At 40.2% G+C, this 24,474-nt stretch overlaps 1 protein-coding gene across 1 annotated transcript in view; it reads right to left on the bottom strand.

Moving 5' to 3' along the window:
• Positions 1 to 19,908, bottom strand: part of LOC124290956 (histone deacetylase 6-like) — a 35,720-nt gene extending 15,812 nt beyond the window's left edge. The window contains exons 1-15 of the mRNA XM_046727801.1: positions 19,847 to 19,908; positions 17,112 to 17,192; positions 15,339 to 15,480; positions 14,406 to 14,543; positions 13,118 to 13,189; positions 11,827 to 11,852; positions 9,283 to 9,387; positions 8,223 to 8,291; positions 6,210 to 6,336; positions 5,941 to 6,006; positions 3,812 to 3,871; positions 2,802 to 2,891; positions 2,153 to 2,259; positions 510 to 635; positions 159 to 317 (exon numbers count right to left, since the gene is read on the bottom strand). Coding sequence (XP_046583757.1) covers positions 159 to 317; positions 510 to 635; positions 2,153 to 2,259; positions 2,802 to 2,891; positions 3,812 to 3,871; positions 5,941 to 6,006; positions 6,210 to 6,336; positions 8,223 to 8,291; positions 9,283 to 9,387; positions 11,827 to 11,852; positions 13,118 to 13,189; positions 14,406 to 14,543; positions 15,339 to 15,480; positions 17,112 to 17,164 — 1,340 coding nt within the window. The 5' untranslated portion in view covers positions 17,165 to 17,192; positions 19,847 to 19,908. The remainder of the gene's footprint in view (positions 1 to 158; positions 318 to 509; positions 636 to 2,152; positions 2,260 to 2,801; positions 2,892 to 3,811; positions 3,872 to 5,940; positions 6,007 to 6,209; positions 6,337 to 8,222; positions 8,292 to 9,282; positions 9,388 to 11,826; positions 11,853 to 13,117; positions 13,190 to 14,405; positions 14,544 to 15,338; positions 15,481 to 17,111; positions 17,193 to 19,846) is intronic.
• Between the last annotated feature and the right edge of the window lie 4,566 nt (positions 19,909 to 24,474).

The following is a 24,474-nucleotide window of genomic DNA, read 5'->3' on the forward strand; positions in this document are numbered from 1 at the left end:
TACCCATGTGGGGAATCGAACCCAGGTCTTCGGCGGGATGAGCAACCCACCACCCCATACTCCTTCATCAGTATGCAAAGATAAAAAAGGCAAAATAAAATAAAACATTGAATGAATGGAACTGAAGACAATTAAAACATGTGACAGTAGTTTCTCACTTGTGTTTAGGTACATGCAGATCTGTGCTCCGTATGAGGTCATCTATTTGCTGGAAGAGAGCTTCTTTCACCATGTCATGTTGCATGACATCGTAACAATCCTGCAGCAGAGGTATCTTGCCTAAAGGTTTGCCGATTGTGCGTAAAGTCATCCCAGGACTGAAACAAAGAGGCAAAAAAAATCTTTGAAAAAGTTAATATCTGACAGGGAAATGATCGAATCATTATTTATTTAGAATGAATGATCAAAGTTTACTTTTACTACAACAACCATGTTTTTCAACCAATCAGATTGCAGAACAGTGTAGTCCACTAAAATACTAATACAGTCCTGCTATCATGAACACTTACATTGGAGGTAGTCGGAGTAGAGATGGTATTGCAGGCTTCTCCCCAAGGGAGAGAACTCCTTGGTAACAGAGACTCCGCCAGTACTGTCTGTGAAGCTTCAGGACATTGAGTATAGTCTCCATCACACTGAAAGATGTAGATGCCATGAAACAAATTGATTATTTGTATTTGCCATTCAGCTCCATATTTTATCACATTTGAGAAAAACAGAAAGATATAACGATTAACAAGCAGTTTTAGAACTGATTTTGTCCAACAACACCACTTGACCCCAAAGCCACCCAATATTTAATAACTACTCGGTTTACAATCATTCATAAACCATAAACTCCATAAAATCTATCCTGATATAATATTTCCATGATTATAGTAACATGCAAATGATTCAAGGAAGACTCAACACACATTATTACGAACAAGTCCTTTTGATTTCAACATCAGTCGACAAGGATTCTATAATTCCAAATAAAGTGATCTTGGAAAACAGAAAAAGTTTTGTTTGATAATGTTCTGATTTTAAATTTTTTTAAACAATTCAATTCAGTTTGATTCAGTGTATCAATGTTAACTTAAACATTACAACCTCTGCCTCCTTATTCATCCTGAAATTCAGGTAACCTCCACAAACTATTTTCTAAGATGCCTAGCGGTTAGAACAATCGAAAAAAGAATACATTATGAGACAATAAAGGTATAGTTTTTTGATGACGTAACAATTGAATGACGTTATCCCGTCACTGCGCGATTCTAGTGTGCCCCCTCGTAATCGAAACATTTTACATTACGTCAGAATGTAAGTGACATCACGATGCATGTCAGTTGTCATCGCCTCGTACGGCCTCCTTCAGTAAACTACTCCGTTGCATCCCGTTTCTTGGTTTGCAGTTGCTTCACGCAGCTACCATCACTGGTGGAAACATTACGTTTATGTTTTACGATGGTTAAAATGTCTCAATTCGACTAGCAAGTTTTCAGCGACACGGTAACGTTTGCAATGTTTACATTCCCACAATGCAATCGTGGAATGTCACTTGACTACTCAGCTTCATCTGGATGTACTGATCTAAACTTACGTTGGTAGTAGAAATGCGACGTTCATATTGCCCCATATGGTTTACGTTAATGACAGATGTAATTAAAATAATTCAGAGAAGATATTTAATCCGAACGTAAACCGTCATCAAACTGTTATCATTTGTTTTTTTCTGGTAACGTTCGTCTTAACGTAGGGGGGCAGACACATCAATAGAACAGCGCACCAGTTAGCCCTGTGCGAGGATTCTTAATTTAGGTCACCGACACCGTCATTTGTTTTCTGCCTTAGATTAATCGTAATTATCCTTAGAAAGTATTAAATTTAGCATCTTAGAAAAGATGTAAAGTTCGCTCTACCCCAAACTACCCCTGAACTATTATAACATCAAAGCACTCGGACTACCGTCCTCGTGCTTTAATTATAATAGTTCAGGGCAAAACTATACTTTATTACAAAACACATTGGGGTAGAGCGAACTTTATTTCCTAAATAGCATGAAGCTGGAATCGTGAGAATTTACTAACACATGCAGCAGAAGTTGTATAACTTGTGGATGAATCCAGGTAAATGATTAGTTTCATCATGGTATTGGTTACTGAATGGTTACCTCAAGCAGGGTTCGTGTGTCTTCTCAATGCTCGGACAGGGATCCCCCAGCAGGGCTCGCAGTGACAACGCCAAGCCCTCAGACAGGGACTTGGTGCAGTAGCCACCCTATAGACGTGGACAAAAATAACACTGTCAGAGACATGCTGTTGGATTTAATGCAGGTTTCAAGCTTTCAGAAACTATATTGCTTGTTTTTTGTTTTGCACTTGTGGGGCAGCAGTCTGTCCATAATCAGACTTTGGGCTGACAATCCAGTGATCGACATCATGAACATCGATCTGTGCAGTTGGGATACTGTGATTTGCATCAACCAGGTCAATTAGTTGAACCATCCAGTTCCATTAGTTGGCTTTCATGACAAGCATAGACTGCTGATGACAAATTGTATCGTGGATCTTTATGGGGATCTAAACATCTGATTTATTTGATTTTTCAAGAGGAAGTAGTATGTGAAACTGGCTAGGGAGAGTGTAGTCAGACATACCAACTGACAGCCAGCCAAGAATTTAGAAAAGGATGAAATACTGTCTCACATTGTTGCAGATCATGAGTGGGTCACAAATGTAACTGGCAGCAACACTGGAGGTAAATTTAGTAGCAATGGGTGAAGAGAGCGACCCTGGTTCATTTCACCCTGACAGACTTACCTCCAGTATCAAGCAGATCTTGCCGGCAGCGACAGGCGACAACAAGTTGATAAAGTGAGCGAAACAGGCCGGTGTTACTTTCATCTCACCCTGACAACACATGTAAACTGAGGGGTTAGAAATCATGAATTTGAAATGAACAACCCTGCAAAGTGGGTAAAATTAAAAGTCAACTGTTGTTTGGTTGTGTGCACTACTACACAGATGCCTTGTTCTCCCATTACTTTCATTACTCCTACTAGTGTCACATCTTTCAGTAATGTTGTTACTCCTACTAGTGTCACCTCTTTCAGTAATGTTGTTACTCCTACTAGTGTCACATCTTTCAGTAATGTTGTTACTCCTACTAGTGTCACATCTTTCAGTAATGTTGTTACTCCTACTAGTGTCACATCTTTCAGTAATGTTGTTACTCCTACTAGTGTCACATCTTTCAGTAATGTTGTCAGTACTGCATTATTGCTTGGCTGCACTCATTGACATTCAGACAAGACAATCAAGTGATTGATCTTCGAAGCAATGACCAATGCCATGTGTATATGAAGACACCCAAACAATAACGTCATCAAGCCAGACGCTCCACCTGTGACGATTGCCTCTTAAAAACATCAATGAGGTTGCTTGTGACAATTTTAAAATCCAATCCTATGTGGGAGAGTGTGATGCTTATACAATATCAAGAATTGAATAAAAGGGGTAGTAATAAAAAGTAGTCGATTCTCTTCATAAAGACAAATGATTTCTCTTCTGTAATGATAGAACTGGAAGTTATTCTGATGAGTTTGAGGCTTGTTTGTTGGTTATTCCAAACTCTACACCATGGCAGCCTTCAAATAACTGACTCTGGACCATACAATTAAGTATTTGGTATCATGAACAAAAATCCATGTCGTTGATGGTGACAATCACATCTTAAGATCGTTTCACATGTATTGATAGGAGACTGGCTAACTAAACTGTAAAATCCATGGAACAAAAACAATATTAGACCATCATGCATAATAACCTACCTCAGGGCACCCGATGGCTGAGTCATAGCCGGCTGCAACGATCACCAGCTCGGGACTAAACTGAGAAAACAAAAAACAAACGCTACGTGGCAAAGTAGTGAGGTGTGTTCATATCAAATCAGGCCCCGATTTCTCGAAACAAACTTAAGTGTGAGTTTTGACTTAAGTCAGAGTTTTTACTCAAATTTGAGAAAACGCAGGAAATGCATTTTCCAGAATAAACTGAAATCAATATTAAACTCAAACTTAGTAGACAATTTGAGTTTGGTGGATAGATTACTTAAGTTGTTGGGGCTTTTTTATTTAAAAAATGCAGTTGAGTTAAAAATTCAGCTGTTTTAAATTGTCAAAATGAGTTTTAAATTTGAGAAAAACTTAAGTTTGTTTCGTGAAATCGGGGCCAGCTCATGAAGATGTGTATAATTCACATCAGTCAGATAAGTTCTAATTTGTGTCAAACCAACTGTCCATGAAATACAGAGCACACACACAGAGCCATATTACATGTCGCCCAAACCGTCAAGTGTATTTGTTGTTTAAGGCTGCTACACTCAGCAATATTCCAGATATGACAGCATTTGTAAAACATTTGTTTATCACTGCTTGTTGGATTGTTGTTTAACGCCGGACTCAGCAATATTCCAGCTATATGGCAGTGGTCTGTAAATCATCAAGTCTGGACAAAACAATCCAGTGATCGACATCATGAACATCGATCTATGCAATTGGGATACAATGACATGTGTAAACCAAGACAGCAAGCTTGACCACCTGATCACGTTTGTCGCCTCTTACAACAGGCATGGGTTACTGAAAAACAATTATAACCTGGATCTTTACAGGGAATGAAACAATCAAATCAATATAAATCATATAACATGTAGGGCTGTGCAATATAAGCGATTTACCGGTTCAGACATGAAAACGATACGTATTGTGATACACTGATTGAAAACTGACTGACTTTCATTCGGGAAAATTCGTAACACTCGGAAATCTTCGGTTATTTCCTAGTTTCATTTGTGCCAAATATTAATAACATTTTTATTTTGTCAAGATTAAAAGCTTTTATCAGAGCTTAATCGAGCATAGTGATTTTGTTGTGTTCATGCTTTATAAATCAAACATTAACTCGATTATACATATTGTTTTGCTTAAAAATACTTCTTGCAATATATTGCAATACATATTGCAATATATGATTTTGCATCGCAATATATCGCAATATGAAAATTCTCTGCAATACCCACCCCTAATGACATGGTTAATTTAAGTGTGCCCTTTAGTGAGTGAGTGAGTATAGTTTAAAGCTGCTTTTAGCAATATTCCAGCAATATTGTGGTGAGTACACCAGAAATGAGCTTCACACATTTTATCCACATGGGGAATTGAACCCAGGTCTGCAGTGAGCAGAGTGAATGCTTGAACCACAAGGCTACCCCACCATGCCTTCACCACCACTCCCACTCCAGAGATTAATATTAACCATACCAGTAAAACATACCAGTAAACATACCAGTAAAACATACCAGTAAACATACCAGTAAAACACACCAGTAAACATACCAGTAAAACATACCAGTAAACATACCAGTAAAACACACCAGTAAACATACCAGTAAAACATACCAGTAAACATACCAGTAAAACATACCAGTAAACATACCAGTAAAACACACCAGTAAACATACCAGTAAAACACACCAGTAAAACATACCAGTAAACATACCAGTAAAACACACCAGTAAACATACCAGTAAAACACACCAGTAAAACATACCAGTAAACATACCAGTAAACATACCAGTAAAACATACCAGTAAACATACCAGTAAAACACACCAGTAAACATACCAGTAAAACATACCAGTAAACATACCAGTAAAACACACCAGTAAACATACCAGTAAAACACACCAGTAAAACATACCAGTAAAACATACCAGTAAACATACCAGTAAAACATACCAGTAAACATACCAGTAAAACACACCAGTAAAACATGCCAGTAAACATGCTAGTAAAACATACCAGTAAACATACCAGTAAAACATACCAGTAAACATACCAGTAAACATACCAGTAAAACATGCCAGTAAACATGCTAGTAAAGCCGTGAAAAGTCTTACCTCATATGCAATTGGCAGCAGAATCTGTTGGAAGATGGACAAATAATCGGAGTTGTCGCAACCCACCTGAAAAAGTTTGAAATAATTCTTCACCTTTTTGTTAAGGCCTTAAACATTACAGCATGAAGATCAGGCACTTTAACCATTAGGTTACCCCTCACTGATTAGAATGTTCACCATTCACCTGACACAACCAATGTATGGCTTGTCCAATATAATGAATCAGAGAAAGATCCGACCTGAACAAGTCTGACAGAGTTCATCATCACCTGATTAAGTGGCACATTGATGTTGTAGCCCCTCCCAGCTCCCTCCCCAACACAATCGTAGTCCGACTCTCGAAGGTGAGGCCACTCACTGCCATGTTCGTAACGATGGATAGAAAAATAGATCACTCTGAAACATATAAATCATCAGTGAATGTTGTCTTGTCCTGTAGTTAGCAACATTTCAGCTTTATAATGGTGATATCAGGGCTCCAGATAATTTTTCAACATCAGGAGTACGTACTCCTTATTTTTTAAATATAAGAGTGCTGGAAAAACTTTTAGAGTACTGAATTGAATTTAATGGAGTATGTGATCTTGTGTTTCGTTTCATATATGCACCACAACATTGCTACTCTTGTGTAAACAGGTAAAAAACAATAAAACAATACCTTTTTCAGATAAATACGTCTGTAAATGATTCTTAGACCATACACCACTGCTGTGGTGCATATCTGCTACTGTTTCTAAATTATTTCCTACCGTATCGTGCATATTTTTTATCCGTACATACGCCGATACGGCCCTTATCTGGAGCCCTGTGATTTGTATATAATCATGTCAACACCAGGTAAACAAATGGCTGATTGTCTGAACAACAACCAAGACCATCAGCTAAGCAACGTGTGATGTTTTCTAAACTGAAGGTTTCTTTTGACTATTTGATGGTAAAGATTTTGTAAATCTGAGTTATATAATTATGTTGTATGCTGCAGTTTGCAATATCACAGTGGTTGAACTGTATACATACAGGGAACTGAACCTCATTCTAAAGCCTGATGAGAAAAAACCTTCATCACTGGCCTACTACTTTCGAAAGATGCAACAGGTAGACGCCATCAGTTCTGCAGCCTATCAGTTTAGTGGTTAGGTAAAATGAGTTTTGGGACGAAACAACTAGTCTGTCTTGATTGTTACACTGACTGACTGAGTTTGGTTTTATGCCGCTTTTAGCAATATTCCAGCAACATCACGGCGGGGGACACCAGAAATGGGCTTCACATATTGTACCCATGTGGGGATTCGAACCCGGGTCTTCGGCATGACGAGACAACGCTTTAACCATTAGGCTACCCCACCGCCCCTTGATTGTTACAAATCAAACACAATCCTGTGACTGACATCATGAGCATCGATCTACACAATTAGGATACGATGACATGCTGAGTTGGTTGATGCATGTCACTGTGTCCCAGTTGTGTAGATTGATGCTCATGATGTTGATCACTGGATTCTCTGGAGCAGACAGAGTAGATTATTCACAAACCATTGTCATAGGTGAAATATGTCAGTGTATGACAAGAAAATACAACAATAGTCTAACAGCAACGAGGAGAGTTCTATGGATATACAACTTCTTTAATATAATATGAGCGACATTTCGGTGTAGCTACTTACACCGTTATCACTGTTAGTAGCTACACCGAAACGTCGTTCATATTATATTAAAGAAGTTGTATATCCATAGAACTCTCCTCGTTGTTCATCACACCAACTTCTAAATGCCACTCAAGCGAGTCTCACAGCAGTATGCAAGTGGCTGTGTCAATTCCTGTGAAACCAGAATGTTGGTGAATCATTAAATCAGATAATGGTAATGGTTTAAGGTCATTTCCTTTTAAACAATCTTTAATGGTGGTGTGTGATCCGGTGCATAGAGCTCAGGTCACGAATCAGTTGAAGTTAAGCAACGTCGAGCTCGGAGAGTCCTTGGATGGGTGACCGTGTTTGGCAGCTTGACTCCTGAGAGTTTCTAGGACTTCAGTCCTGCCCCACAACGAAGCACATGTCATGCATGTGAGTTTGTTAAAAAATGCCTCTGTTCACCCAGCAGAAATTGGGTACCCGGTTGGATAAAGTCATGTGACTATAACCTTCTGACACCTTGGGCTATCCGGGGTAATAATAATCAGATTCCGATTACAGCGTCCAGTGAGCAACTAGTCAGATGGCTACTAGGCGCTATATAAATGAATTATTATCATTATTATTAGTATTATTAAAACAGTGACGTACCTGGGATCGTCATAGAAGAAGGACTGAATTCCCTGGCCGTGATGGACATCCCAGTCTACAATGAGAATTCTGTTGGGCAGATTATATGGCTGAACACTAGACACTCAGCTTGAACTAGTCCATGAAGTACTCAAGTCAGTCATGGACATCAATGTGTCTACAAAGCTGGATCAACAAACATGGATATCTTATTGTACCCATGTGATGAATGAAACCTGGGTCTTCAGGTCGCTCACCCCCCTCCCCACCCCAACACGCACACTCCTTAAATTCGGAATAATATTGACATTCTGAGAGGCAGCCATTTCTTTCCCTCTCAGCTTTGAATATTACTTCACTTACTTACCAGGGTGCCGTTGTACAAAACAACCTTAGCGCCAAGACCACCTTAGGTCTATGTTAAGGTTCCGCTGTGATATTGCAGGAATATTGCTAAAAGCGGCGTAAGACTAAAGTCACTCACTTACGATGACCTTAGCGCTTAGCGGCTTTGTACAACAGCACCCTGGATTTCAGCTCCGCATATTCAATGTGTGAGTAGCAGTGACAAAATCTATTACTTGACCCAGAAAGAATTCTATCCTGAAATATGTCAGCAAACAGGACAGGAGAATTATTTTTTGCTTTAAAGCATTTTGTTAAGTACATATGAATTAGACAAAAAGAAATATTAAAATTTCTCGTCACATCCAGGGTCCCGATCCTCAAAGCATTCATACAGCTACGACATTTGTAAGCCTATGATAAACTAAAGAGTTACGACAGGTCGTAAGCCTATGATAAACAAAAGAGTTACCACAGGTCGTAAGCCTATGATAAACTAAAGAGTTACGACAGGTCGTAAGCCTATGATAAACTAAAGAGTTACGACAGGTCGTAACATTACAAATGCTTTGTGGATCGGGACCCTGGACTTAAGGTAATGAAGGCCCTAAGTGTTACAGTTAGTAGATGGTTACAAATTTGGTAGAACAAACTACAAAAGTATTGGTAGACCAAGAATCGTAAGCAGGGCAAACTGTTCTTAGTACTTAGTGATCATGCATGTAAGAAAATCTACCTTTTGAGGTTGTGGTTGTCGAGGGCCAGTTTAGCTGATACAGCAACATTATTGAGGTAGCAGTATCCATTGAACTCTTGCTTCATGGCATGGTGGCCTGGGGGTCTGAAATATAGACTCACATTGTACACCTGCCAAATCCTTATTAACAACAGAAGTGACATGCGTCTCTAGTGTTTTGATGGGTAGTTAATCAATTCACATCAAACGCCTGCCGAGAGATTAACAATGAATACACTTAGTCGTGCGGTAAACAGTACTGACGTGACACATACACATGCACATGCGCACAGATCTTTCCGTCCGGATAACAGGATCATTTTTCAATGGAAATCTATGGGAATGGTTTGAAAATTCTCCATCCGGGTCCAGAAGCGCGGGGTCTGGCTAAGCGAGTAAAATTACTGAGGGTAAGTTTCGTTTCAATTGAAAATCGTCTGGAAGGTGGGGTTTCGGGATATATCAGGTCCGAGTAAACGGGGTTCGACTGTACAGGGTTTTAAGCGACTCATAAATGTGCGTCCAGTACGCACAAATGTAGAGAATGGACGCTAGAAAACAATTCACTGCATCCAGAGGGACGCAAAATATTACCCACAACACATCTATGACTCTGCTGAGTGTTTGGTTGTTTCTTTCAGAGCAGTTACGTGCATCATTTCATCCATCAGTCCACAAGATCAAGGATTCATTCCAGGCTCTAAAGAATGTTTCAAAACGTGCACTTCTCTACACTGGTATCAACATTTGACACATGATTAAGACCGCCTACGTGGTGTAGTGGTTAGAGCATCCGCCCGGAGAGCAGAAGGTCGCGGGTTCGATCCCCGACCACGTCATACCAAGAGACGTCAAAATATGGTACTTGTTGGTCCCTGCCTGGCGCTCGGCATTAATGGGTACAAGGACTGGTCGGCTCGGAGTCAGTATAATGTGTCTAAGTGGGGTATTCCTGCTTCACTGCGGCATGGTATCTCAGTGGGCTAGCACTATAAAACCAGCTTCAGTCTGGGCTAGTACAAGCAGCCGCACATACACATACACACGCATGCACGTCGTCATATGAGCAAAATATTCTCAAGCACGACGTTAAACCCAATTTCACCTCACCTCACCTCACAAATAGTCAGTTATACCTTAGGTTGCATATGATTAATGGTTTCATATAACCTCAACAGACCAGTGACTAGCGAGAAATACACTCTTTACCATTAGAAAGATGGTAATTCTGTATCATATAGATCTTGCAAACTGGTAAAGAAAAACATTTATTTTTAACCCGGTAGAAACTGTGGCAGCAGTGTTACCATTACAACAACACAAACTAGGTAGCTATTTGTTGGTTGTGTGGAATAGGCATAGGGACACTTGTACTTTGAGTCTTTCACTAAACTGCCAGGGATTAGAGTGAGTGAGTGAGTTTAGTTTTACGCCGCTTTTAGCAATATTCCAGCAATATCACGGCAGGGTACACCAGAAATGGACATAACACATTGTGCCCATGTGGGGAATCGAACCCGGGTTGTCGACGTGACGAGCTAACGCCTTAACCACTAGGCTACCCCACCGCCCCGCCAGGGATTAGACAGTTGAAGGCTGTGGACATACTAAGAAGTCCAATGATCATTCTTGACCAGGCTCTTGCGTCATATACTCATTGAAACATAAAATGGGGCACTGAAAACAACAAACGGGGCCCTAATGACACATATTAATCCCACATGGTGCAATACAATTTACCCCCTGTGCCTGAAAAAAACTAAATCGTATTTACATTTGTGTGACCAATGTTGCCTTGATAACACGGCAAGGACAGACACTCGATCATCTATTTCCTGCCCCTTAACGGTTGGCATATTGCCCAAATTGTAAAATTTACTGGGACACCCCCTTCCCTCTCAAAAAAAGAGATAAAAATGAAAGAAAAACAACCCAACCCATGTACACGCTACATCTGATCCAAATGATCAGTCAAAAATCGTTTCCGGTGGTTTGTAACATCTCAGACACATTGTTAAATGTCAAAGGAGATCAACCACCAGTTAAAGCATGTCAAGACTGAAAAGGTATTAGGTACAAGTGACAATACAAACAATGAAAGCAGAGAGCAACAACATTGAGCCCTAATTTAATGGAACATGTTGACAGAATCATAACAATGAGTGAGTGAGTGAGTTTAGTTTTACGCCGCACTCAGCAATATTCCAGCTATATGGCGGCAGTCTGTAAATAATCGAGTCTGGACCAGACAATCCAGTGATCAACAGCATGAGCATCGATCTGCGCAAGTGGGGACCGATGACATATGTCAATAAAGCCAGCGAGCCTGACCACCTGATCCCGTCAGTCGCCTCTTACGACAAGCATGGGTTACTGAAGGTTCATTCTAACCCGGGACCTTCACAGGTGAATCATAACAACATTTTGGGAAATGAATACTTATACCAACAAGTAATACCTGATTCCTCGAAATTATATCAAGTCAATTGTGTTCTGTGATCATAAATTTCATGAAATGTTGTGAAAATATTGTTTGATTCCTACCTGATGATGGCCATTCCATTTCGTAACTGAAAAGAGATAAAGAGATTCAGCATTAAATATAAACCATTGATCAGATGAGTTGAATGTTGGACTGTAAATAATGAAGTCTCAGGGTGTGATTTCGGGGTTTTGTCAGTACCTGCACCGAGTGCAACCTGGCTTATAGGTTTGGCTGCACCATCAACAATTTGGTTGCACCATATAATAATGTTACTCGTTCTAAAAAGTAACATAAATATTTGTTTAGCAATTTTCGTAACAAGTCCTCAGTATCAGATACATTCATCAGAACCAGACCCCATGATGATAAATGAGGAATGATTTCAATTTTGCATTAGGCCAGACCAATTTTATTTCTTGTTTTACGGATTTTTTTCGTAAAAAAACTAAAGGCAGGAGGAGAAAAAAAGGAAAATAAAATCACCAGTCAAAGTAATATTCCTTCTAAATGTTAAAAGTATTTTACTTCTGGCAATTTATGAAGTGTATATGACGCAAAAAACAGTAACAAACAAAAAGTTTACATTTTTGGCCAATAAAAACATAAGGATTTTATTTTTTGAGCGGAGAATATTTTTTTTTTTTCTTTTCTTATTTTTGAAAAAATATGACCAGCGGATCCGTAAAACAAGAAATAAAATTGGTCTGGCCTTACCTTATTTATAAATGTCAATTATATGATTACTTCTACGTAACTTATTTATGAGTACACAAATGTTTCTGCTTGAAACAAGTCACACAGAGAGAAACGTATAACTTCCAGACACTTACTTCCATTTAAAACACACAATGACAGCTATAACATGTTGGAGGATTTATTGTTACCTGCACCAGGTGCAGGTTACCTTCAGTAACAGGTTGCACCAGGTGCAGGTAACAATAAATCTACTGAAGGTAACCTGCACCAGCCATTGTTAACAAGCACCAGTGCAGGCCGTTAATAGCAAAACTGCACCCTGAGTCACCAGACAATCCAGTGATCAACATCATGAGCATCGATCTATGCAATTGGGATACGATGACATGTGTCAACCAAGTCAGCCAGCCTGACCACCCAATCCGGTTAGTCAACTCTTTCCACAAACATGGGCTGCTGATCTTCACATGTTGCCTGAATACGTTGTCAATAGCTTAAAATGTTAACAAGAGCAGTCACTGAACCAAAGGTGATCTTGATATTCAAATTCTGCATGCACACAGTAAATAGTGTTGAAAAACAAAATGAACAAAATATGGCATAAAAAGCATTTACTAAAATTTATGTCACAATGTTAAAAATCAGGTGACTTACCCTGCCAGTGACGATGTGGTCCACCAAGTCTATTGCACCTCCCAAAGCAAGTTGAGCACTTTCGTAAATATGCTGGAATTAACAAGACAAGTATCTAAGAACTGCTATTACATTTATGTCTAAAACTAACTGCTTTGACAATATGGCAAAGGATTTGACCAGGAAATGTTTCAAGTGATCACAACATCCTTGATACAGTGAGAGCGATGTTTCTGTGTAAGTTCTATCACTGTTATCAAGTAAGTGATGAACATAATAAGGATTCTCTTCATCACTTGCTTGATAATGGTGTTAGAATCTACACAGAAATGTAGCTCTTACTGTAATATAGATGTTCATCCACAGATTGTTATCATTCCAGACTGCTCCAGCTTCTATATGCCTCTTAAAGAAGTGATAAGGTAATCAATTAATAATGTCAGAGATTTGTGGCATACAGCAGAATGAGCAAGGAAATATGGCTTTATCAGGGATGAAAATAACCCATTGCCTGACGTCCGAGTCCAGTGTTTTTATCTGTCGGGCAAGCAAATTTGTATATCACACTGTACCGGTGTCCAGTTGACTTTCCAATGGTAATTATGTTGTTTATTTAAAAAGTCAGCAAGAAAACGGTCGGTATAGTGGAAAAATTATCAGGGCAAGTGACTTTACATGTGCCACTGTACCGGGAGTACACTATCAATTTTAAAGTTATTTCCACCCCTGCTTTATGCCCTTATCCTAAGTCACTTAGAACAAGGAATCAACAATCTCAAGGCAGAGAGCAGGGTCCTAGTCCAGAAGAGCTACATTCAGGACAAGTGACACCTCCTTGCGTACAACCAGCTTCACCATCAGACTGACAGTAATGTTGTAGTTTGAGCTATGGTGAAAATACAACTTAATGTAACTATGGTGGTGGTGGTGGAATTGGGTTTAACGTCGTGCTTGAGAATATTTCGCTCATATGACGACGTGCATGCGTGTTTATGTGTATGTGCGGCTGCTTGTACTAGCCTAGACTGAAGCTGGTTTTATAGTGCTAGCCCACTGAGATACCATGCCGCAGTGAAGCATGAATACCCCACTCAGACACATTATACTGACTCCGAGCAGACCAGTCCTTATTGTTCCCATTAATGCCGAGCGCCAGACAGGGACCAACAAGTACCATACTTTAACGTCTTTTGGTATGGCGCGGTCGGGGATCGAACCCGCGACCTTCCGCACTCTGGGCGGACGCTCTAACCACTACAGCACAGAGGCTGTCAATGTAACCATGGATTGTAATTGCGTTTTTACTTACATTATGGAAGTAGATATAGTCGTACACCTGTGAGAGATTCTTGAGTTGTTCGTCAGACATGGAGCTGGTTTCCTTCAACAAGCGGATGTGATCTTTGCTGTGGAGGCTAAGTATTTCACTCTCGGTCGCTGGACGGGCCTCACAAACAACAAACAGAATATCACAATGCTGTCATGTACTGCCTACACGTCAAAATGGCATTGGATGTCAAGGCCTCTCTATGAAGGAGAAACTAAAATGCCACTTTGCAGTGTTTGGCATGACAGTGTTTGGCATGGCAGTGTTTGGCATGGTAGTGTTTGACATGGCAGTATTTGGCAAAACAGTATTTGGCATGGCAGTGTTTGGTATGGTAGTGTTTGACATGACAGTATTTGGCATGAGAGTATTTGGCATGGTAGTGTTTGACATGACAGGGTTTGGCGTGACAGTGTTTGGCATGGTAGTGTTTAACATGGCAGTATTTGGCATGGTAGTGTTTGGCATGGCAGTGTTTGACATGGCAGTGTTTAGCATGGCAGTGTTCGGCATGACAGTGTTTGGCATGGAAGTGTTTGACATGACAGTGATTGGCATGGCAGTGTTTAGCATGACAGTGTTTGGGATGACAGTGTTTGGCATGGCAGTGTTTAGCATGACAGTGTTTAGCATGGCAGTGTTTGGAATGGCAGTGTTTGGCCTGACTGATAAGAGTAATGGCTAATATGAATAGTTGAAATTGAGAAAGAATAATGTCTTTCAACTTTGATTGTATTTATTCAATCACAGATAGAAGAAAATACTCAGATCAATGATAGAAGACAGCAGAGAATGTACGAGTTTTGAAAGTTTGAATCAAACATTTTACTAATTCTATGCCTGCCCAATTTCTGAGGTAAATCGCTTTGTTTATGTTGTAACCATGGTAACTGAAGACTTGCAAGTGCCACTCACCTGTATTCGGCAGCACCTGTCAACAAGTCCAAGAGCTTGGCATCTGGCAAACGGTTCCAGGATCCTCTCCGGTTTCTCAGAAAAGTCTTCATTCCAAGCATGGAAATGGCGAGCTAACCTCTCGTCAAATACCAGGCCTGTACTGGAAGTGAACAGAACAAGACGAGTCAGACTGAGAGCAGCTGACGAGACAACATGCCAGACACATTTTCATTTCGGAAACGGTAGAGTGAGCGCGTGAGTTTAGTTTTACACCACGTTTAGCAATATTCCAGCAATATCATGGCGGGGAACACCAGAAATGGGCCTTACACATTGTACCCATGTAGGGAATCGAACCTGGGTCTTCAGTGTGACGAGTGAATGCTTTAACCACTAGGCTACCCCAACACCCCTTGAAATGGTAGAAACACCAGTGTGGACTACCATCTACTTATTTCCTGAATCCGTAGAAGAGTAGTCAGCTATAGTAATGTATTTTCACTTACATTTAGATAGCAAAGCCCCTACATGGCATCTATATGATATGACTTTATTTGGATATATACAGCGATTTTGGGGGCTTCAAGCAAGTAATGGTTTAAGAACTCTTGCGCATACAGCATTGAAAATTAAGGGGTCCTCCGGGCTTGCTGTTATAGAACTGGAAACAGTTTTTTCAAACATCAGGGTTGCATCAGGGTTTCAGGACTGATATGATTAGAAATAATAATCTGTAAATCATTTTCATCATATGAGTCTTGTCGCCATTTGTCAACAGATAAACCATGGTAGTGTTTGTAAATGAAAACAGCTGATGGAATGGAGATGGCCAAAATATGTGAAATAACCTCACATGAAGTTAGAGTTTCTGTCCTTGTATAGTCCGTTTGGCTCAAAATCGGACCAATGAATTGCAATCTAACTTGAAATCTAATAAATATATAACACTCAGTGAAACGCTGATCATAATCAAAACATCAGACCAACTCTGTGAGGTTTTTGCAGAATTTATGTTCTAAAAAAGTTGTTTAACAAACTATCATGAAAATATTGACACAGTTCACTATTTGTTACGAGGGAGGAGTGCAGAGAAAGGGACAGCCATGTGTGCGAGAAAGGATGGAGACAGCACAGCACAGGTTAATGAATCAATAACTTTGTCGGCACTTGAGCACGTGCTTCTCTAACACCTGGCTGTCCCTTTCTCTGCACTCCTCGCTCGTAACAAATAATGAAATGTGTCAAAATTTTAATGATAGCATGTTAAACAACTTTTTAAATTTTAGGCCATAAATTCTGCAAACGAATCACAGAGTTGGTCTGACGTTTTGATTATGATCAGCGTTTCACTGAGTGTTATATATTTATTAGATTTCAAGTTAGATTGCAATTCATCGGTCCGATTTTGAGCCAAACGGACTATAGAGGGTTGAATTGAGAAGTAAACTGTAGGGCTGATACTTGCGTATTCAGTGAATCGAATCATACCCTATCATGAATTGAAGTGTTTGTGGTCATTAAAATTGAATATTCATGACTATTTTATAGGATGTTTTTTGCTATAACTTGTCTATTATTTATTATGTCAACATCATAAAACAATACATCAACTGGTGACTCAATATTTATTCATATTCATTACCCATTATTCATGATATATATCATATTCCCCTCAAGGTGTGTTCATTGTAGTCTAACTAAAGTGAACATTAAACACTTTTCAATGTTTCCAAGTACATGTACAATTTTTGACGATGATTAAAAGGTGGTGAATATAACTCTGACACTAACCCTTGAGTTTGTTGCCCTGAAGCCGTCATTGCAGCTGACAATACTGATGCCATTGAAACAGGTTATACCTGTCAACAATCTCTGCAAAAGAAAAAGTATGTTACAATGGTTGCATTGCATTTTCTATAGAGCATAGAGTAATATAACAGATTACATCCCAACACTGTTTGCTTTAGTTTGTTTCCAAGAAGTAACAGGTAGCTATCACCAAACATGTAGTACCTGCAGAAAAAATGCATAAAATATTTGTCCAAACTGAATCAGAATATTGGTTAGCACTCAGTGTCAACCTTACGACCATTTCCTCAAAGAAGAACAACCGCCTCCGTGGTGTAGTGGTTAGAGCGTCCGCCTGGAGAGGGAAGGTCGCGGGTTCGATCCCCGACTGCGTCATACCAAAAGACGTTAAAATATGGTGCTTGTTGGTCCCTGCCTGGCGCTCGGCATTAATGGGTACAACAAGGACTGGTCGGCTCGGAGTCAGTATAATGTGTCTGAGTGGGGTATTCATGCTTCACTGCGGCATGGCATCTCGGTGGGCAAACACTATAAAAGCAGCTTCAGTCTGGGCTAGTACAAGCAGCCGCACATACACATACACGCATGCACGTCGTCATATGAGCGAAATAATCTCGAGTACGACGTAAAACCCAATTTCACCTCACCTCACCTCAAAGAAGAACTTATCTCTAATAGGTGCTGACCTCTATTTTGCACTTACAGTACTATATTAGTGTTTGTAGCTGAAATAATCAGTGCTGTGTCTTTCAGTTTAGCTGTGGATCCATTCACACTCCTCCGTCGGAAGCTTTGTCAAGGTATTGGGGGCTGAGAGGAAATATGGAATGTCATGCAGGGATTTACCTTGACCTGCTTTTAAGACCAACTCAGCAGCAAATGTCATTAACACAAAATCGGAAATTTGAATTAGAACTTTCCTGACTATGAAACATGGTGGGGGTGTGGTGGGCAAGCTGGCTAAGGTGCCAGGCTAGTGATCCAGCGAGCATGAGGTGCCGGGATCAAGCCCACCTGTGACCGGGTGTAAAAACTTTGGAGTCAACTTTGTGTGCAGACTCTTTCAGTGTTGTCACAACCCCTAGTGTACAGTACACAACCCTGTGCACTTAAAAGAACCCACAAACCTTTGGTATATGACCAGATGGTGGCCACATGAATACGTTCAAACACCTAATTGCGGGTACAGCAACATGCAGTAAACTTGGACAAAGTACTATGTGTCCCAGTCCACCCAGCTGTATGAATGGGTACCTTGTAAGGATGGGAAAGCCGCAATAACTCAGTGCACCTTGTGGCAGCAAAAGAGTTGTATGATCCCCAGGGAGTTGAGATTGATAACAAGATGTGCCGTTGAGATTGACATCCAATGATCAAGGGAAAAAAATACCAGTGCTTTGAGCATGCACTAGTGCATGGATATGTGCGCTATATAAATATCCAATAACATGGTAATGTTATATATGTCAAATATTCATCATAAACATGGATAAGAATTAATGTTTGAAATAAACATAATTTTAATCCACTCCTGATGGCACCCATAGTCATTTGTAGAGCCTGTGAAGTTACAAGTCACCTGACTAAATATTAGGTGGTCTTAACAACTTATGATACATGGCCAGGGTTTTACCTTGACATACAAATGGATCCCCATCAATAAACGTTACGGATCCTTATAAGGGTCCTGTAAAGTATTGAAATGTTGTAGTGTAGTGTATGTTCAGATAATTGCTTCAGAGCCTGGAATGAGTGGGTTTAGTTTTACACCGCACTCAGCAATATTCCAGGTAGGTATATGGCGGTCTGTAAATAATCGAGTCTGGACCAGACAATCCAGTGATCAACAGCATGAGCATCGATCTGCGTAATTGGGAACCGATGACATGCTTCAACCAAGTCAACAAGCCTGACCATCCGATCCCGTTAGTCGCCTCTTACGACAAGCATGGGTTGCTGAAGATCAATATTCTAACCCGGACCTTCAAGGATTTCAGAGCCTGGAATGAATCAGTGGTCATGTGGACAGTGGTCATGACTGATAGGTGAAATTACAGACACAGATAACTACCACAGGTATTTTTGTGCGTCTCTTCGGACGCAGTATTTTTGTGTGTTGTGTAAAACCTTACATGGCTACACCTTTGTAGGTGTGACTTGTATTTCACTGAACAATTGTAGCAAAAAGAAATTTAATAAGTTGACAGTACTGTCTATTTGCCACGTTGTAGCCACCTTTAAACAAAGACAGCTCTAGTTTCTAGCTATATAGTTACCTGTCAATGCCACCCTATACATCTTTCACGTGTTAAAAGTGTGTCAGTGTTATATCTCCCTACATGTAGCCCACAAATACCTTGAACTTTATTCAGTTCAGTTCAATAACAAATATATTTCACATCACAACATCTTCACACTTTCAAACATCTGAGACAATTATCATATGATCTTCCAAACACGATCCTAGAAAACCGTGTCGTAGTGTGTTGGAGTACACCACGATACGCGGCTGTAGAAAAAAAAATATTCGAATTTTGACAGGTTGAGCATCCGGCAAAAGTGACAGTTTTGACATTTCGGCACGCATGACAAGGGTCGGTTCACAATTGTGTTAGACAATTTGCATTGCATATTATTCAGACATTCCGACCAGTAACAGAAGATCTGCATTGCGTTATCAGTACTGCCAGAGATCGTGAAACAGAACGTTTTCTTACATTTCAAGTTGTAAACCTTTGACAGCGACGCCATCTTGTAAAGGCAGGTAACTCTGATTTCGTTTACTGCGGGCACCTGCAAATGAAATTCATTTTGACCGCAAAATTCATCATTTAGTTACTTATTTCACCCAAAGAAAAGTTTTCTTTATAATGTCTCTGTGTAACATATTTGATTTTACGCTACACTTTAGTCAAACATGTTTCATCTGTTGCTGACTCCTCTAAGTGAGGAAAAGACTATCCAATTAATATTTGTCTGCATTGAGTTTTTGATATATGGGCAGGGCAGGGATTGGGATAGAGAACTTTGACAATGGGCCATTTTCAGGATTATTAGCCATTTTCTGAATTTAGAATGGACCAAAACCCTTGTATCAATAGCAAATTTCAAAATTTTAATGGGACATTTTTTATTCTAATGTGCAAAATGGCCAATGGCCCCTGCCTTTCCCAATCCCTGTATGAGAGTTAAATTTTAATGTCCCATCGGTAGATATTGTTTCACCCATATAGTCATGAGAACAAGTTTACACGCACACGCACACGCACACGCCCACCCTCACACTATTCTTGAAATCAAAAGTTCTATTGAAAAGCAAATTTGTCAAACACATGTTAACATTTTTTAAAGGGCTATAAGCCAGCAATGAAAAGGTTTGGGATCATAGGGAAAATAAAGTTGATTGGTTGGTTGGTGTTTCACGCCACACCCAGCAATATTCCAGCTATATGGCGGCAGTCTGTACATAATCGAGTCGATCTGGACCAGGCAATCCAGTGATCAACATCATGAGCATCGATCTACCTGTGTACGCTATTGGGATACGATGACATGTGTCAACCAAGTCAGCGTGCCTGACCACCTGATCTTCACGGGTGGAGTAAAGAAAAGTAAAGGGTGAAATACGTCATTACTTTATAGCTACTGGTGTTTGTATGTATATGCAACGCTAAACATCAGAAATGGGCTTAACACACATATATAGTACCCATGCATGTACGTGGGGAATCGAACCCAGGTCTTCGGCGTGAGGAGGGAACGCTTTAACCAATAGGCTACCCCACCGCCTCTTTTAGAGGTGAAGTGCGCATCCCGCTCAAAACGAACATTTCACCACTAATTTGGAAATTGGTCAATCAGTGCATATAACGATCCCTGATTTACATGAAGTTCGGCGGCTACATCACTGAGAAGTTGACACAGTACCGTCCCAGATAGCACCACACAGGTTGGCCACTGGTGGGCCAATACAAGCTGCACTGGTGGCCCACTGGTGGCATCCACTGACGGGCCAGTAGTGGCGTGTCCGTCTAATAGAAGGTGGGCCAGTTGTGGCAAGCCACCAACAGTAGTCTCTTGGTGGGTCATTGGTGGGCCAGCAGTGGCAAGCCACTGAAAGCATTCCTTTTTGTAGTACACAACAATAGGCAATATATAATCCATAATGTTAGGATGGAATGAAGAAATAAAGACACTACTATCATAAATAAGGAATAAATATTGGTCAATCAGTGATATAACGATCCCTGATTTACATGAAGTTCGGCGGCTACATCACTGGGAAGTTGACACAGTACCGTCCTTCTCTTTAAAGCTTATATATATATATATATAGATGGGCGGATCCGGGATGGGGGTGGGTAGGTTGCAGGGTGTTCCACCCCCACCCCCCCATTTTGTGCTGAAAGTTTTTTAAATGATCATTGAAACTCGGGTGACAATGAAGTGTGCACCGCTCCTTTTCTCAATAGTGTGCACCCCCCACCCCCCCCTTTCCCTCCCTCTCATAAAGCTGTATCCGCCCCTGAGATTTATGCAAAACACAAAGATGCGTTTGCTACAATATCTGCTTTGTATTAGCTATGTAGTTTGCAGAAAGCACAGGGGTGGAAAGATTATGACGTCGTCGTTTGTGGCACACAGTGCAATATGAGTGTGATGCGTACTGTGGATTGAAACGCCACAGAGATGTTGGGCCCCGTGCAAGTTGAGGCGGGAACAAGCTTAGCTGAAGAATTGCTCAAGTTTGTAGGCGTTACCACTTCACCTTTTACTATGTAAAACCACACTGCCTGTGCACACACAGCGCTGTAATCTCTTGAAGGACGTAGTCTACGATTCCGTAATTCAGATCGTGTTAATGTAATTGTACGTCACTTTGTCATATGATAACATAACATAAATATCATAGGCGGATCCAGGAATTCTCCCCGCCAATGCTTAACATTCTTCAATGTGGGTCTTTAGTAATTACACACGCCCCACCCTAGTTATCAAGGAGGCTTTGAACTCAGTAATACGACATGCTAGTGGTTAATACTTATAAGGGAGCTGGTGTAGCTTAGTGGTTAAAGCCTTCGATCGCTCGACACGCGGAATATCGGGTTCGATTTCCCACATGGGTACAAAGTGTGACGCCTATTTCTGGTGTCCAGCGCCGTGATATTGCTGGAATATTGTTCAAAGCGGCGTAAAACTATACTCACCAGGCGCGTAGCAAGCCATTAGTACTTTTCATGTAGGCCCGATAGGTTGGAAAGCTTTATGTTCAGATAGTATTGAAGGCTTTCTGAACCATTTTAGCAACAATCATGTGTAAGCCCGGGCTTTTTTTTATTAGTGGTAGCTACGCCCCTGCTCACTCACTCATACACCTTGTAATCATTCACTTTGAGCATGGCACATCGGGCAAAAATCAAAACAAATGAGAGTTATCTCCCCATGACTCGTGACTCGATCCAGACAACCTTCCCAACCACTGGACTTCGCCAAACAGTTGTTGATACCAGAGCGTCTCGTTCACTCAGGGTAGACTGGAGGTAAAACGTACTAGGGTATTGTCAATGAAAAGCTAGGCTAAACCCGTAGACTGAACGTGAATTTACGTGTTGGCACACTTGTTACGTTCAGGCCTAACCCCACACAAGCACCAAAATATTCTGTAGACAAGTGAACCAGGGTCCAGGTAGCGTTTGAGTTATGATGGGGCGGTGTGGTAGCCTAGTGTTAAAGCTTTCGCTCGTCACACCGAAGGCCCGGGTTCGATTCCTCACACTGGTACAATGTGTGAAGCCCATTTCTGGTGTCCCCCGCCGTGATATTCCTGGAATATTGCCAAAACCCAAAACAGTCAGTCAGTCAGTCTGAGTTATGAACGGACCGTCCTGTCCCGAAAACCTCTTAGAAAAAGGTTTCAGACACCGAGACTGACCTGTTCCTTCATCAGGTTATATCCGGTATTTAGTGTATTATCAACAACGGGGTTACATATAACAAACACACCACGACAATCTCATAAGTTTATTAAAACAGAAAATATATATTTTTTTATTTAATAAAATATATTAAATTTGTGTAAGTGTTTATATTAATTCTATCATGCACATATAACTAACTGAGGCGCTATAGAACGTTTGTATTCTTATGTAATTGACAGCTAAAAAAAGAAAAAAAATCTGTTGTTAAATTTGATTAGTTTGATTTATAAATTATTTAATTTAACCATCTCTCATTCCAGCAACGGATTTAGAACATCTTTTGTTGCTTGGTAACGTTGTACAAAATTAAATTGGTTCAATGACGACTGGGGTGAGAAATGAATTTGAACCACATGACTCCTACGCTTTTAAAAAGTTTTAGATTGTGCCCCAAAAAGTAAATGTATTTATTTCTATGAAAAGATGTCTCAGATAGTATTACCCATCGTCAGCTGTGTTTTATGCGAAACATTTTTTTCTTCATTTTGTTAACTCATATAATACCACTACACTACAGCCATGTAGAAACATTCTTTGACTGGCTGGCTGAGTAGGGTTTTACGCCGTTTTTGGCAATATTCCAGCAATATCACGGCGGGGGACACCAGAAATGGGCTTCACAAGTTGTACCCATGTGGGGAAGCGAACCCGGGCCTTCGGCGTGACGAGCGAACGCTTTAACCACTAGGCTACCCCACCGCCCAGAAACATTCTTTGAAGTCTACATTAAGAGTAAGCAGGCTTCACCTTTTGGATATGATATATTTTATTTAAAATAATTCATTTGAAAAAATCAAACATGATAGAATCACTTGAGAGTAATAGCTCCTCTGTTTAATTAAATGCACGTACATTAACTTGTCTACCTTCAGCCTATCGTCATGAACATATGACGTCATAATGTACTACTCGGACACGGCTGTATTTTCAAATGTTTAAGCTGTTTAAAATATTTTTAAAAAAAACATAGACTAATGGGTCTCGATTATCTGACGAAACACAGTTTGTACAAGTCACTTATAGAGACAAACGCCCTGCGAAAATAATATTTTCCATAAATTAGACATCGACAGTAAAAACTGTCTATCGCGTATGATTTAGACGAGAAATTGGATAATGGCAAGATCAAGTTAACATGGCGGTATGTTTCTATCTGGAAATGTTATAATGCGACCGGATGATTTGCGAAAATATAGTATACAGTTTTCAAACAAGCGTTAAAAACAATTACAGTAGATTATCGTGTATATGTCTCTGACAGTAAATTATAGCAGCTTCTTTAAAATGACTGAGGCTGCTACTGATAATGGTTTCTTCCAGTCTTAAAAGAAAAACGTATCATTATCAAACCAAATCGCACCTTCTTT

Source organism: Haliotis rubra, unplaced genomic scaffold, assembly GCF_003918875.1.
Source record: "Haliotis rubra isolate DU_JTF1 unplaced genomic scaffold, ASM391887v1 Scf479, whole genome shotgun sequence".
In the NCBI taxonomy this organism is placed as follows: Eukaryota; Metazoa; Mollusca; class Gastropoda; order Lepetellida; family Haliotidae; genus Haliotis; species Haliotis rubra.